Raw genomic sequence first — 14983 nt, forward strand, 5'->3', positions numbered from 1 at the left:
TTTGTGCATATCTCATGGTTGACCTTGACCAAGACTTGGCCACAGGTTTGTTTGGCCTTGTGTATTATATACATATATGTATGTATTGGTTTCCCCCTCCCCCCAATAAATATCTATTTAAAATCCTTTCTTAGAATTTCCATGAGGAGGAGTACGAGACCCTTCAAGACAAGTCAATTGCAGGAAAGCAAGACTAATCTCCACTGCATATAATATATATATAAATATATATATATATATATATGGTGGTTGTTGCTATTAAACCTAACTTTCAGTACTATAAATTAATTGTATGTGACAATAAAATCAAAGACCAAAACTCCTGAACACTACAACGTCATATACCTTAAATCCCTATAAAAGCCACGTTCACCTTCTTGTTTAAAGACAACATAAAAACCAAAACAAAAACCTCCTCTGCATAAACCAATGGCTCACAACACCTTTTACTATCTGCTGCTGCTGCTGCTGCTAGTCACCGCAGTGCAAGCAGCACGTGCGGTTGAGTTCACGGTAATCAACCAAGCCGGCACATCTCGTGGAGGCGTTCGCTTTGCCAATGACATTGGCGAGGACTACAGCAGGCAAACACTGGTGTCGGCAACAGACTTCATCTGGAGAATTTTCCAGCAGAGCAGTGAGAGAGAGAGGAAGAGTGTGCGGAAAGTGACTCTGATCATCGAGAACATTGATGGTGTTGCTTTTGCAGTCAATAACGAGATTCATGTCAATGCCAACTACTTAGGAAACTACTCAGGTTTTTTTTTTTTTTTTCTTCTCTAAATAGCATTTTGATAAATTTTCAACATGATTTATTACAACTTAATAGTTTTCCAGAGAAGTTAAACTTTAAAGAAAATTTTATGACATTGTAACACAGGTGATTTCAGAAGGGAGTTCACAGGAGTAATCTATCACGAGATGACACATATATGGCAGTGGAACGGGAATGGGAAGACTCCAGGAGGATTGATAGAAGGGATTGCGGATTTCGTAAGGCTGAAGGCTAATTATGCGCCGAGCCACTGGGTGAAGCCAGGGGAGGGTAACAGATGGGACCAAGGGTACGATGTCACAGCTAGGTTTCTGGATTACTGCAACAGTCTGAGAAATGGGTTTGTGGCGGAGCTTAACAAGAAGACGAGAACTGGCTATAGTGAGAGCTTTTTTGTTGACCTGTTAGGGAAGACTGTTGGCCAGCTTTGGAGTGACTACAAGGCTAAATTTAGTCATTAATATGGAGTCTAACTAAATAAGCCATAGCTGAAAGCTGAACCAAAAGAAAATAAATTTCTGCTTGGTTCAATAAAATAATTTAATTCTATTAACCAGAAGTGGAGATCATAATGATTATAAGTAGGATTTCTATTTCTAAATAAGTACCGCTTTAAATTCAAATTACATATTCTGTGACACTTAACCTTGATAAATAAGAATACGAGATCATTGTGGAACTAAATAAGTAGAATTGATTCGATTAAAAGTTAAATATATAATCAATAACTAAGCACACATTATAATAAAGTTGAACTTTGGAAAAACACTTTTGAGTACAAGGCTAAACCCTCTTGATGGTTGCTTTTTTTTTTTTTAATTTCTTCAGCTGTTTGGTAAGAGAAGTTAATTCCAGCTCTGACATTGAGTACTAGGCAAGCTATGAGAAATAAAGTTGCACAGTAATACAACATGAACTTAAGCATAATTTTGCTAGTAGCAGCTCATAAAAAAGTATTCTCGTAAAGCGTTTGCTAGTAGCAACGACACAGAGGATGCCCGTAAGAAAAAATTGTGGGGAAGACAACACTTCCATGCTCATAAAGATTGTGTATTTGCTCAGTGCAATATATTCAAGGCCCTAAAGCATGGAACACTTTACCATTAACATCGTGATAGCAATAGCAATAGCAAATTAGATTCTGCATACGCTTATTCAAACACCTCAAAATCACAGGCAAGAGAATCTTACTTTAAATAGGAATTTATCATTTCTGAAGTTGCTGAATCACCAAAATGACCTCATTGATGGAACTGAATTTTCGCCTTTGCTTGAGAAGTGTCTTTGCAATTTCAAGAGCCTCTCGCTCACAATCTGCTCGTTTGCTAGCATCTTTTATTGATTCAAAATCTTCAACATGGGCTACACCTACTATTCTCCTATCAATCAAAATATAAAACATCATTTAACAATTTTGAAGGAAAGTCCAGCTTTTCTATTTATGTAGTCTTTCTTAGGTAAAAAAAAAAAAAAGGATCAAGCATGAGCGAAATATAAAAGACCATCTGGAGAGGGGTTATCTGCGTGGGGCTATCTCAAGTTTGAAGTTCTTCACTTGATTATTTTCTTTGTGCTTATACTAGTGGCTAATAGCTATATATATATATATATATATTGCTAACCTAATGAGCCTCTCGCTCACAATCTGCTCGTTTGCTAGCATCTTTTATTGATTCAAAATCTCCAACAAGGACTACACCTACTATTCTCCTATCAATCAAAATATAAAACATCATTTAACAATTTTGCAGGAAAGTCCAGCTTTTCTATTTATGTAGTCTTTCTTAGGTAAAAAAAAAAGAGATCAAGCATGAGCGAAATATAAAAGACCATCTGGAGAGTGGTTATCTTCGTGGGGCTATCTCAAGTTTGAAGTTCTTCACTTGATTATTTTCTTTGTGCTTATACTAGTGGCTAATAGCTATATATATATATATTGCTAACCTAATGAGCCTCTGCAACTCAAACAAACATAACTTATCAATTCCACTAAAGGTCGTACAACTTTTACAGTAAGGTCATTCTATGATTTAAAGAAAACAGTAGTTATAGCTGACAAATAGTAAACAAATCGTGTAAGCAAAACACAGAAATAATACCAACATCATTCACAAGGAACATCTACGTAAAGATGCCTAACTTTTTGGCCATTTTTTACTCACTCCCAAATCCCAACATCTAACATCTGATATGGCATAAATAAATGGTCAGAAGATTAGGATATGGATTTACCAGCACAAACTTATTTTTTTTTCTTGAAACATAGAAACCAGTACAGAAAAGATTAACATGCCAATGTGTCAAATCATGTGTGGCAGAAAGAAAAGAATTATGATGAAAGCTATGTACTTGTGGTTCATAAACTATGTGGCATTATAATTTTTTCTTTAGCTTGGAAGTGACATCAGAGCATGACACAAAAAACAAGGGTACATTTGATGAAAGATGTAGACTTCTGGTTGAATGAGCTATTAAGCGTATTTTTTGAAATGTTTTTAGCTTGGGATTTGTTAATCATAGGATGACACAAAAACAAGGTAAAATACCATCTTGCTTTGAATTTTTTTAAAAGGAAAAAAAAAGAAAATGAAGGAAGAATAATGATCAAGAATGCTGAAGTATAGTTGATGACTCAGTAAGCTCTTCTCACCTGATCATTTTGGCAGCACCAAATCCAAGGGTGTCGTGGAACAAATCCTCCATAAACTTTTCTTGCATAAGCTTCCAAACCTCTGCATTGTTGTAGATTGCTGGAAGATATGCTTCTCCAGCACCATCTTTGTGTTCATCCCAAAGTGCAATGAATTTTTTGTGGAAGAGATTCCAACTCTGCTCAATTGTCCTCAAAATCCACTGCTTGTATGACTACAATGGTAAAAATTTTATAAATAACATAAGTAATAGTCAAACTGCAATGCATAGAGCGCAAAATCCAGAAGAGCCAGCCACACAGTTTTTATTGCATAAGAATATGCCATATGAGATGCCTTTGATTGTTGACAGCTAAAATCAGTCAAATGCTAAAAACATATGCTAAGAAAATAATAGGAAACTTCAACCATCAGTGGATTAAAACAATTCCTGAAGATTTATTTACAAGATTTAAATGAAAGCACAATCCTCAAAAGGCAACAAGTGGAAGCCACCATTATTCTTCTAAGACAAAGACCAAACATCAGCAAGCCAGCTGGAGAGAGTCATCATGCATTATGGAGTGGCTGTTACAAGAAATTCATCTCAAGGAAATGGGTACAAGATAAACAGCAATAATTTGTTTTATCATTATTCATTTACACTCAGTAAAAGAGTTGCAAGAATTAATATCACAGATGGATTAAATAACATGGTCTATCAAGGTATATATGCATGACGCCTAGTTGCAAGTATTAATATCAAAGATAGATTAAACAACATGGTTTATCAAAGTATAAATACATGATGCCTCAACAACATTAGTTTCACGATCTTTCAAAATATCTGTCTTTGCTCTTTCAGTTATCCTAGCTTTAATAAGCTACGCATATAATGAACAGAAATATCTTAGGTAGTTTACAGTTCGGCCTGTCAAGAAACCATAACAAACATTAAATTAGGCAACAATCAGAAAAAACAAAAAAGAAATTAATTTTTTTTCCTTTTTAGAGGAAAAGAAAACTACAGTGATAAGCATATGGAAGATAGGTCAAGTTTGTTAAAGGCGTTTGTAATATATCAGCAAAATTTGAATTATATTGCAAACGAATATGCTGATACTCCTAATTTAAGGATAGGATAAAATCTTAAGACCAGAAGAGATTTCCAGAAGGCAACCAGACATGCATGATTTCTTCCATGATATAGAAAAGAGAATAGCAGCTAGATAGTTATGGTCAAGTTTTTCTAAAAGATTCTTACAACTGATATCTAAGGCAAATTCCAGTTAATAAATATCTTTAGATGCTATCCAGATCTCTTTGTGGACTGTTAGGACAACAGGTTAGACCAAAAGGGGGATTTCCAGCGGATAGGAATGCTATAGGTACATCCATGATATGGAGAATAGATTAGCAGCTAATTAATGCTATTTAATCCAAATGAAGAAAGTAACAAGTGAAACATAGAAATAGTGGAACAGTAGATGTTAACATCGTTATAGTAGACACTGCAACATACTTTCCTGTCATTCCTCTGATCAGCATGTCCATCTTGTGCAGAATAAGCCAAAATCAAATTCCCTAAATAAGCTCCAACATCAAAACCCATTGGTCCAACAAATGCAAATTCCGGATCTATAACCTGGGTTGAATCCTGAGTAACCATAATAGAACTGGTGTGCAGATCACCATGTATTAGGGCTTGAGCTCTTTCACAGAACCTACAGAAAAGACAATTCTCATATATAAGCATACGAAAAAGGCATAGAAGCAACACATAAATTACCACAGGGGAAGTGGGAAAGGAGTTCTGTTAACCACTGGTAACCACTACTGGAGTGAAATGATACTTTGATTTTAACTCAGCAACTTCAAGCTTTAAAATATTATCCTCACGCACAGCCTCAGCATCAAGATCAAGGTAAGGAGAAGTCCAACGGTTATGTTGAGATATTTTGTATGGGTCAGAAAAAACAACCTGTTCAGTCAGCCGACAAAGCTCCACGTTTCCACAAAATTCAGCAACTGCATAGAATATCAAATCAACATCAAATGTCTACATTTCAGCAAGCTAGCATAATCAACATGTAGACAGAGTTACCAAGCATTTTCAGAAAATTGCAACTTTAGTTTTTCGGGAACGTTATCAGTAATTGATTATTTGCCCATAAACAAAGACTTGCTAATATGACGTTGGTTATTCATACACAAATGGCCAATCATTGGCCTGTGTATTAGTGCCCGATGCAGTGACACGTCAGAAAATTAATTTAACACTCACAATCTATAGACTAAAATGGGTGCTATGTATCACACACGTAATAGCCAATCTATTAGCAGCAATTTTAACAAGAGAATTCAATTAAATTCTATAATTTCAATGTTCCATTATTTCATAATGCAGACTGCAGTCGCATAGTTTACAAGTCTTTTACATTTCAAATTAAATTTCAATAGGTGGGTTGGTTTGAAGTCATTTAGGACAAGATTCAGCACGCAATTCATCACGCAAATTTTAGCACTAAATAAATGTGAGACATCAAATACGAGCATCTAATCATGTAATGAATCTTTACCTGAACGTTTGTGCTCTGTGGTGGTATGGTATAGAAGGGATGTGAAGAAAAGAGTCCTTGCCATGTAATCAGACATGTGCTCCGCAAGCAGTGGATACTCAATTCCAGCAATCAATCCTTTTCTCAGAATTATATGCGGAGGCTCCAAGTACCGCATACCAGTTAAAGACATTGTACGGTCAAAATGATAAACTTCAGGAACATGAGCAGGACATAATGCACCGTGTTCTTTCAAAGCCAACGCCTCAAAATAGGCCCGTTCCTTACTCATCGGCCAAGATTCCCCAATACATCGAACGTACGGAAGGGCCTGAAATTAGAATTAAAATCCACTACTTAAAACGAAGAAAATTCTTCAATTATCAACCAAGAAAACCTAAGCTCCATCCACAAGCACGGGCCAATTTTGTTTCCTCAACCAAACAGCGAAAGCAAAACTCTAAAATCCAAAACAGAATCAAGTATCGCAATTCGGTTTCATTTCTAAAGCAAACAAACACTCAAAAATATTACAACTAACAAAAAAAATGAAGAAAGTGGACCTGCTTGATGACGAAGGAGCCAGAAGAGCCGACAACGATGTAAACGAAATTAAGATTACCATCTCCAACCTCTTTAATCACCAAATCATCATACTTCTCCCCGATTCTCGCAGAGAGAGCAGGAGTCGCTTTTATGTACTCTATCAACAACTTCTCGTCAACCGGCCGGAACTCAGTGAACGCCATCTCCTTCTTTTCAACTCTCCTTGTTGAGAGTTTGAACTAAAAAGCGAGCCGCTAGAGGTTGAAGAAGAACGGGATTATGGCGTGTTAGTATTTATACTCCGAGGAGAAAGGCGTGAAGCATGGTGTAAATTGACAATGATTTGAAATGCGGAGACTTTATTCGAACCAATGCGGTGAAGAGCTGCCAGAAACGAAAATGGGAATAATGACACACTGAACCTGGACCTGTTTGCGGTTTTTCGAAATCGTTAACCAGAGAACTTCGGATTCTTGAATAGAAAAACGGTGTCGTTTACTATTCTGGAAGTTGAGGAACCTGATTCGTTGGGGATATATCCGAAAGTAAAAAAATTTCAGCTTAATTTGAAGAAATATTTTTTAATTTTCATTTTCAAATATATATTATCTATAAAAAATTATATGATTTATTTAATATAAATATAATATAAAATAAATATTATTATTATCTAACTACTAAAAAAATAAATAATAAAATCTCCTAAAAATATATAAATAATAAATAGACTTAATTATTACGCAAGCCATCATTATGCAATATTAAGCGAATCTAACGGTTGAAACCGACAGATAAGTTGATCGGACGGTTAAAAAAGCACGGGCGTGCACATAAAGCATAATTAGAAACAGACAAAGGACATGTGGATTCTTGCTTCCCTTCTTTCCTAATCAGTACTAATCTTAAATCGGTTCTTCGGGAAGCTCGCCCTGATCTCAGATGCTCAGTCAGAGTCGACGGATGGAGGTGACGGTGCTGGTGGTTGCTCTGACTCTCATTTTCTCTCTCTTCATCTTCGACTCCGTCGGAACTCTCGCTGAGAGTTTATCCGGCATCCGGCATAGACAATCGGCTGGCTCTCTCTGTAGTCATCTCATCGAGCCCGCCGGTTATCCTTGCACTGAACACACAGTACTCTCTTTACTCTCTCTTAATGGTTGGTGGATATCTTGATTGTTTTGATTGATATTCGCTTGGTTTCGGAGAAACTGGAGGAAAAGAAAAAGAAACAGAAGAGGAGAAATGAGAGCTGTTCTGGTTTTTCGTTAAGCATAGAAAAGTAGAATTTCTGTTTTTTTATTGAAAGTGTCTAAAGGAACTTGGTTAGTTTCCTAGTTTATTGGAAGCTACTAGTTTGGCTTTTCTTAATTGGCAAGGTTTACTTCCAGTTCAAGACTGTTTTTAGGGAAGTTTGCTTCCAGTATTTGGATCGCATTGAGAAACTTTTGAGTTAAGTTGAGTTTCTAACTTTATTTACTATGAATAACGGAGAAATTGAATGTTATCTAGTGATATTTTACGTATACGACTGAGTTTTCAGTGGGATTTTGGAGGCGGGGAGAGGAGTTATTACTTGTAAGGGATTCTTGGTTTATTTTAATTGAAATCCGGTTTTGTATTGCACTTATCTCCAGATTCAGACAGAGGATGGTTACTTGCTTGCTCTTCAGCGTGTGGCATCTCGAATTGGGAATTTAAGAGTTCAACCAGGGCCACCAGTTTTGCTTCAGCATGGACTCTTTATGGTAAGTATACCTTGTTATTTCTAGAATGTGTAGCAAGTTTATACTAGGCTTATGTGTTGTATAAGTTTGAAAAAAAAATTGTGTGATTCTGTTTATGACGCTTCTCTTGTGATATTTGTGCTGGGCCTGCTGGCTTGGTGAAATAGATTGCAATAACAAAGCTATAATGATAACATCTTTTTATTATTTTAGATCATAATGAAGGAAGAAAGGGAATTGGCTTGCATTTGATGGGTTATAAACCAAATTGCTTCAGATGTTCCTTATCAAACCAGATTGCAATTGATGTGTTAGGGCCCTTAGATTTTAAAATAATATTCCTAGATTACTGAAATATTTGTCGATCTCTCTTATTGTCATAATGTCAAATAATCAGAGAGATTTTCTTGAGCCATTTTAAATAATTCTTTTTTAAAGTTGCTGAAGAATGTACGTATGGAATTTCAGCTATGATAGTGAATTTGCAACCAAATGAAGCTCTTATTCGTATCCATCAATCTTGCTAATTTCAGGCAGGTGATGCATGGTTTTTGGACTCCGCGGAGCAGTCACTGGGATTCATTCTTGCAGATCATGGTTTTGATGTATGGGTTGGCAATGTACGTGGTACACGCTGGAGTCATGGGCATTTGATATTTTCAGAGAAAAACAAGGTATATGCTGATGCACCTGGCTTTCTCCCTTATTACAGAGGTCACCATACAAATCAATTATCATGTAGTAATTTCCATTTGCTGGAAAATATATTCTTTTCCATTTCGGATTTCATTTTTTACAAACTATTCAGAGTTATGGCCATAAAATTGTGAACCTTCTGGTGCTCAGATTGTTCCCCTGGTGAATGGCTAAAACCATCTTGTTTTATATCTAATTATGCGAAGCTTGAGCTTGACCAACATGAACATGATGGGAGAATTTCAAACACATAAACAAGGTGTAATAGTTATTACCAAAAAAGCAAGATCTAATAGTTTAATGTCCAATTTTCCTAACTGGCTGGGTTTTCAGTTCAGTGTAGCCTCAAGGTAAACTTGTATATTTCACAATGTGAACTTGGATAAATAATTGAGGTGTGTGCATTTGAATCTGGTTTTCACTAATATTACAATGTTGCTTGTTAATGGCATGGCATACTTCAATAAACATTTTGTACAAGGGTTCATAGTAGATGTCCCAGTAAGCTGAAATGTGACTCTGGCAAGCATTTGTTCCTGTGCAGGAATTCTGGGATTGGAGTTGGCAGGAATTGGCTCTCTATGACCTTAAAGAAATGATACAGTACATAAGTTCATTAACAAACTCCAAAATTTTCGTTGTTGGACATTCACAGGTTTCTGTACTTCTTGCTTCACAGTATATAAACTGGTATTTGCATCTTGTCTTAGTATGTGTCTGACTCTGATATATTTGCTTTCTTTACAGGGGACAATTATGTCTCTGGCTGCTCTTACTCAGCCACATATTTCTGAAATGGTTGAAGCTGCTGCTCTTCTCTGTCCTATATCTTATTTGGATCATATCAGTGCTCCTCTTGTGCAGAGAATGGTTACTGTTCACCTTGATCAGGTATTTGTTTGATATCTTGTATTATCATGTAAAAATGGTTTGCGGATCATAGAAATAATCGAAGACTATTGTCTCAGATGATTTTTGCTCTGGGCATACATCAAGTGAACTTTAGAAGGTAACTAACACATTCATGTCATCTTGTAAATGTTATCAAAATGTTGTGAATTCATGCTAGGTTTTATTTTGTAACTTTATCATCTGTTAAATTTCACTTTCAGTGATGTGTTACTTAACCTTGTGGATTCAATGTGTGGTGGTGAAGTGGATTGCAACAATTTTCTAACTTCTATAACAGGTTCAACCTTTATCTCCTTCATGCATTCATATTCGTTTTACCATCTTAAGTTTAGATAATTTTTTCTCTTAGCAACTTATGAATTGCTCATGTAATGCAGTTTTCATTTGATCTAATGCATGTTGGCTTTCGTATGGTCCTTATATTATCAAGGCCTTGTTTAGCATTGAGATCTTTTTTTAAATTTTCACTTCCTAAAATCGTATATGTTTATATGAAAAATATATATATATAGTTGCTGAAAATGAAATGATATTTAGGAAATGACAGTGAATTGTTTACAAACTTATATTAAATTTTCACTATCATTTTCCAATAACATTTTTCATTTTCAATAATTCAAATTTATATTATATTTTCACTATCATGTTCCACTTCGGGTTTCCATTTTCAGTTATTCAAACATTTCTATAACTAAACAAGGTCTAATTTTTTCTTTAGCCAAGTTGAAATTTTTATTGGAGTTTTATTTACTCAAAGTAGTTGAGCTTGGATTTTTCTTATTTTAGAATCAAGGTGAGTTTAAACATTGGATGATCTTGTGCAAGGGAGCTAGAACTAGGTAGAAGTTTCGATTGCATGATATTTTCACACCAAATGATGGTTTTTTCTTTAAGGACGGAAGTATGCAGGAGAGCATTGGAAAGCATAAAAGAGGAATACAAATTTCTCCATGAAAACAGCTTTAAACTGTGAACTCCTACATGGAAAGTGTGTAGCTACAACGTAGTTAGGTTATTCTTTAAAGTCTCTAAGTTTTTGGAGGTTAGGTGTGAGTAGAGTGCGCTGCAATTGTCACAAACAAAACCTATTTAACAGATTTGAAGATACAGGATATTTTTCCCTGTTCTTCTAAAGTTCTAGAGATTATATCCTTAAATTCTTTCTTTCTGGTACTAGTTATTTTTCCTGTCAATCAGCAGCAGACATCATCCACTTGGGTTGTGTTACATGATTACTGGTCCCTTTCTGCTAATGATTCCATTCAGTAGAGACTCCTTAACAAACTAGGTGATTTGCATGGGGGTTAATACACATGTTCTGCATTGAATATCCTGGAGTGTTTTAAATAGGTGATTTGTAGACATTTGAATGTTTGCAGTGGCTTTAGAGTCTAAAAACTCCTACAGTCTATCATTTAATGAAATCATAAGATGAGAAACATTGTTCCAAAACAAATATTTACAATGTGGCTAGCAATGTTTCTGATGTATCTACAAATGCCATCTCCTATGCAGGGAAGAATTGTTGCTTCAATAACTCCCGTGTGGACTTCTACTTGGAGTATGAGCCTCACCCATCATCTACAAAAAACATGCGCCATCTTTTCCAGAGTATGCTCTTCCCTTTTATTTTGGGAGTCTTCTTGTTTGTTTCAATTTTATGTGCTTATAAGTTCCTGTAAAGTTTCTGGAATTTCAGATTTCGTTTAGAAATGTTTAATCATATCGAGCTAAAGTCTTTTTCTTATTACTGTGGAATTTCCTTTTTTGAGTTTTAATAAAATAGCCATCGCCTTCCTCTACATAAACCCGAGCTAATATGCTAAACAACGCCTTGCTTTGTTTCTTCTCTGTTATTTCTGCATTAGAAGGAAGGGAATCCTGTGACAGTGTCATGGTTTTGTTGAATGATGATTATCACTTACATCTTTAGAAAGGAGTTGTTCGCATCTCTCGATGACAAATTATACTTCTGCTTTGTCTCATGTCTGGCAGTGATTCGTAAGGGTACGTTTGCGCACTATGATTATGGAATCTTCAAAAACCTGAAGATATATGGTCAGTTGAAACCCCCAGAATTTGATCTTAGCCGCATTCCAGCATCATTACCGTTGTGGATGGGCTACGGGGGAAATGATGCTTTAGCAGATGTCACAGATGTGAAGCATACTCTTAAGGAACTGAGATCCAAGGCCGAGTTGCTTTATCTTCGGAACTATGGTCACATAGACTTTCTGTTGAGTGTAAAAGCAAAGGAAGATGTCTACACTCAAATGATTGATTTTTTCAGGCCCTGGGGAAAGTCCAGTAGTTCTTGATATGGTTGCTACTTACTGTCTGTCAGTCATGGTATCTCAGACGGCTTTCCCCCTACTATTTCTGTACATATATATATATATACACGCTTACACGTATATACGCATATACATACGTACACAAATATATGTAAATACGAATATATGGATTATATAAAGTTCCCCCTTTTCTTCTCATCACTTTGTTTTGTTGATTATCAGCAATGTTTTCCCTAATCAATTATGAAGATATTATTACATTAAGATAGAGTATTTTGAGACGGCATAATTTTTATATTATCGTCACGAGGTCGAAAATAATATTTACGTACATTAAGTAATCGAATAACTATATAAGTATTTCGTGAATATGGTTTATTCATATAAGCTAAAATGAGAATTTTGTTAAACCTAAACAATAGCAGTTTCAGTTCCATAATATCATTTAAATTTACACTTTGATTAAGCCATGTAAAATAACAGTTATTCATTCAGCTTGAACTTCACTGTAATTTGGGGGGTGGTTTTTAATGAAGTATTAAACGCATGCACCGCAACTTAAACTTGAACTTACTCTCCAACATCCAATCAGAACACGACACGTGTAAATTAAATTCCTGTTGACTCGTTGACCAACTCCTCCCCCACCACGGTTGCCTTTGTTGCTGCTGATTCATCTCTGCTAGTGGCAGGGATACTGGCCACCCCCACGCACCTCCTCTTCAACTCATCAACGAAGGCCTGTATGTTTTTATGGGAGGAGCCGCCGTCGGCCACCGCAGCCTCCGCCTCTTTCTTCCACTTCAAAGCATTGTTCTTCAACTCCACCGCCGCTGGACCCGACGTAGCCTGAATCAAACACTTCTCAATCTCCTCCCTTGAAACAATCCTCTTGATCCAATCGCCATTGTTCTCTCCTCTGCTCACCCTGATCCCTATCTTGAATACCTCCTCCAAGTACTTCGCGTTGGTCACCTGGTCACCCCATTGCGGGAACGCTACAATCGGCACGCCGGAAGATAAGGACTCCATGGACGAGTTCCAGCCGCAGTGGGTAAGAAAGCATGAAATGGAAGGGTGAGCCAGAACTTTCTCCTGCGGACTCCACTTCACAATCTTTCCCTTCTCTCCAACTTTCTCCAAGAACCCATCTGGAAGAACAACGGGTTCGTCGCCGGAGATTCTCCTTGGCGGCGGCCTCATCACCCACAAGAAGAACAAGCAGGAGTTTAGCAGACCGTGAGCGATCTCGTTAACTTGCTCTTGCACCAATTTTACTATGCTGCCAAACGAGATGTAGACGACGGAGGACGGCGGTTTCGAGTCGAGCCACTCGAGGCAATCATCTGGCGTCAGCAAGTCTCCGGTAACGTTTTCGTTTTGGTTCTTGAACAAAGGGCCTATTGTCCTGATAGGGAAAATCTTGGACATGTAATCGATGACCTCGAGCTCAAGTTCTTGGAAAGTTTCCATAAATATGCCAAAGGGTTTGTCAAGATTCTCGAACTGATCAATAATCATTCTTGTCAAGAAAGGGTAAACGGTTGAATGATGCATGAAGGTAGGAACTTCATGGTATTTCAACAATGGCATGCAAGGCAACTGAACGTCGATTTCAGGATCGGCCTCGGTTGGAAATGGAATCAGATCGTGATAATAATGGTAATACGCAGCAAAGCAAGCGCAGGATTGGACCCAGAGAAGCGCAGAGGGGAGAGCGAGACTCTCAGCGACGTCACAAACCCATGGGATGAAAGGGTTGCTGATTATACACGAAACGGTGCGTTTTTGTTCAGCGTTAGTTTTGATCATGAGAGGGATGACTTGTCTGCCGACAAGCTCCAGCTGCTGCATATACTGGTTGAGGTCATATCGCCGGGGATCGTCGTCGTTCCATCCGTCGTGAAAGAACTCGAACCTGATGAAGCCGTCACCGATCGGCGTTAAGTCGGCGGAGATATTAATGTTCGCAGTTCGCATCTTATTGCCGACGATGTCGGGCGCGGTGAAGGTGACGAGGAAGCCCTTGGAGGCAAGGCGCTTGCCGAGCCTGAGAAGTGGGTTGACATGACCTTGCGCAGGGAAGGGGACGAGGAAGAGATGAAGAAGATTATCATATCCCATTTTTAACTTGTTTTTGAAATATCTAGCTGTAGCTCTACTTGCAGAGACTCAGAAATACAGAGAGATCACTGAAGGTGAAGACTACTCAAAGACTTGAATACACTAGGTTCATACACCCACGCATCTTATCTTTGCTCTTTTAGTGCACATAACATATATATATATATGTATATATTACTTTTTTTGAAGCCGGAGAAAAACAGAAGCGAAATAAGATTTGTAGACTGGCGAAATCAGATGAGGCAGAGATAACATTAAAGGTGGAAACAAGAGGAGGCTGTGAGTGGTGGGTCCGGCCAAGTGACAAGAACCGTACTTGATGCAGACTCTTAACGTAAAACGGTGTCGTATACAGCGACGCGTGCATGTGATGTCGTTCTAATTGTGGAAAGTTCATGAAATTATTAATAGAAAGAGTTGATTGTGTACGTACAATAAATTTTTTTTTTTTATTTTTATCATTGTTATTATATTAAATTTTAATTTAATTTAATTTAATTTTTTTCTTGAACTATAAGTAGAATTAGTTAATTAATCAATTAATTCTTTAATAAAAAATTACATTACATGTTTAAATTTTTCTGCACGTGGCAATTTGTAATATAATTGGGCTACTTGCATTTTTTAGGTACATTAATAATTTATTTCGCTATATTTTCAATTTTCCAATCTTGTGAAATTGATTTGTTTTTAAATTATCATTTTTATAATTTTTTTAACTAAT

The 14983-nt window shown here is 36.8% G+C and overlaps 4 protein-coding genes across 6 annotated transcripts; 2 read left to right on the forward strand and 2 right to left on the reverse strand.

Annotated features, from left to right (window-relative positions):
* Positions 1-286: 286 nt before the first annotated feature.
* On the forward strand, positions 287-1379 carry LOC110810445 (uncharacterized). The gene is made up of 2 exons (XM_022036639.2): positions 287-757; positions 881-1379. Exons 1-2 carry the CDS (start codon positions 430-432, stop codon positions 1234-1236), a joined length of 684 nt encoding a protein of 227 aa, XP_021892331.1. The 5' UTR covers positions 287-429; the 3' UTR covers positions 1237-1379.
* A 313-nt stretch (positions 1380-1692) lies between these two features.
* MTK (S-methyl-5-thioribose kinase) lies at positions 1693-7001 on the reverse strand. 3 transcript variants are annotated; one of them, XM_022036637.2, is made up of 7 exons: positions 6527-6999; positions 5985-6294; positions 5259-5433; positions 4928-5129; positions 3426-3640; positions 1967-2154; positions 1693-1855 (listed from the first exon to the last, which is right to left on the reverse strand). In XM_022036637.2, exons 1-6 carry the CDS (start codon positions 6710-6712, stop codon positions 1983-1985), a joined length of 1260 nt encoding a protein of 419 aa, XP_021892329.1. In that variant the 5' UTR covers positions 6713-6999; the 3' UTR covers positions 1693-1855; positions 1967-1982. The 3 variants fall into 3 exon arrangements, with proteins under 3 accessions (XP_021892329.1, XP_021892328.1, XP_021892330.1); XM_022036636.2 differs by having other exon boundaries at positions 1693-2154; XM_022036638.2 differs by lacking the exon at positions 1693-1855 and having other exon boundaries at positions 2059-2485; positions 6527-7001.
* A 369-nt stretch (positions 7002-7370) lies between these two features.
* On the forward strand, positions 7371-12333 carry LOC110810496 (lipase 1). The gene is made up of 9 exons (XM_022036699.2): positions 7371-7640; positions 8144-8254; positions 8767-8907; positions 9474-9584; positions 9677-9820; positions 9898-9938; positions 10042-10118; positions 11357-11452; positions 11837-12333. Exons 1-9 carry the CDS (start codon positions 7449-7451, stop codon positions 12157-12159), a joined length of 1236 nt encoding a protein of 411 aa, XP_021892391.1. The 5' UTR covers positions 7371-7448; the 3' UTR covers positions 12160-12333.
* A 162-nt stretch (positions 12334-12495) lies between these two features.
* Positions 12496-14493, reverse strand: LOC110810449 (gallate 1-beta-glucosyltransferase 84A24-like). Its single transcript, XM_022036647.2, has one exon. The coding sequence runs from the start codon at positions 14257-14259 to the stop codon at positions 12745-12747; it is 1515 nt and encodes a 504-aa protein (XP_021892339.1). The 5' UTR covers positions 14260-14493; the 3' UTR covers positions 12496-12744.
* Positions 14494-14983: the final 490 nt, after the last annotated feature.

The sequence above is a fragment of the Carica papaya genome, chromosome 6, assembly GCF_054855325.1.
Source record: "Carica papaya isolate Zhongbai chromosome 6, ASM5485532v1, whole genome shotgun sequence".
Lineage (NCBI taxonomy): Eukaryota > Viridiplantae > Streptophyta > Magnoliopsida > Brassicales > Caricaceae > Carica > Carica papaya.

Coding starts and splice junctions, on each gene's coding strand:
- LOC110810445 (XM_022036639.2), top strand. CDS start 430: ATGGCTCACAACACCTTTTACTATCTGCTGCTGCTGCTGCTGCTAGTC. Junction 758..880: donor CTACTTAGGAAACTACTCAG/GTTTTTTTTTTT, acceptor ATTGTAACACAG/GTGATTTCAGAAGGGAGTTC.
- MTK (XM_022036637.2), bottom strand. CDS start 6,712: ATGGCGTTCACTGAGTTCCGGCCGGTTGACGAGAAGTTGTTGATAGAG. Junction 5,130..5,258: donor GTTGCTGAGTTAAAATCAAA/GTATCATTTCAC, acceptor TCTTTTCTGTAG/GTTCTGTGAAAGAGCTCAAG. Junction 2,155..3,425: donor GGTGCTGCCAAAATGATCAG/GTGAGAAGAGCT, acceptor TTTGATTGATAG/GAGAATAGTAGGTGTAGCCC.
- LOC110810496 (XM_022036699.2), top strand. CDS start 7,449: ATGCTCAGTCAGAGTCGACGGATGGAGGTGACGGTGCTGGTGGTTGCT. Junction 7,641..8,143: donor ATCCTTGCACTGAACACACA/GTACTCTCTTTA, acceptor ACTTATCTCCAG/ATTCAGACAGAGGATGGTTA. Junction 9,585..9,676: donor TCGTTGTTGGACATTCACAG/GTTTCTGTACTT, acceptor CTTTCTTTACAG/GGGACAATTATGTCTCTGGC.
- LOC110810449 (XM_022036647.2), bottom strand. CDS start 14,259: ATGGGATATGATAATCTTCTTCATCTCTTCCTCGTCCCCTTCCCTGCG.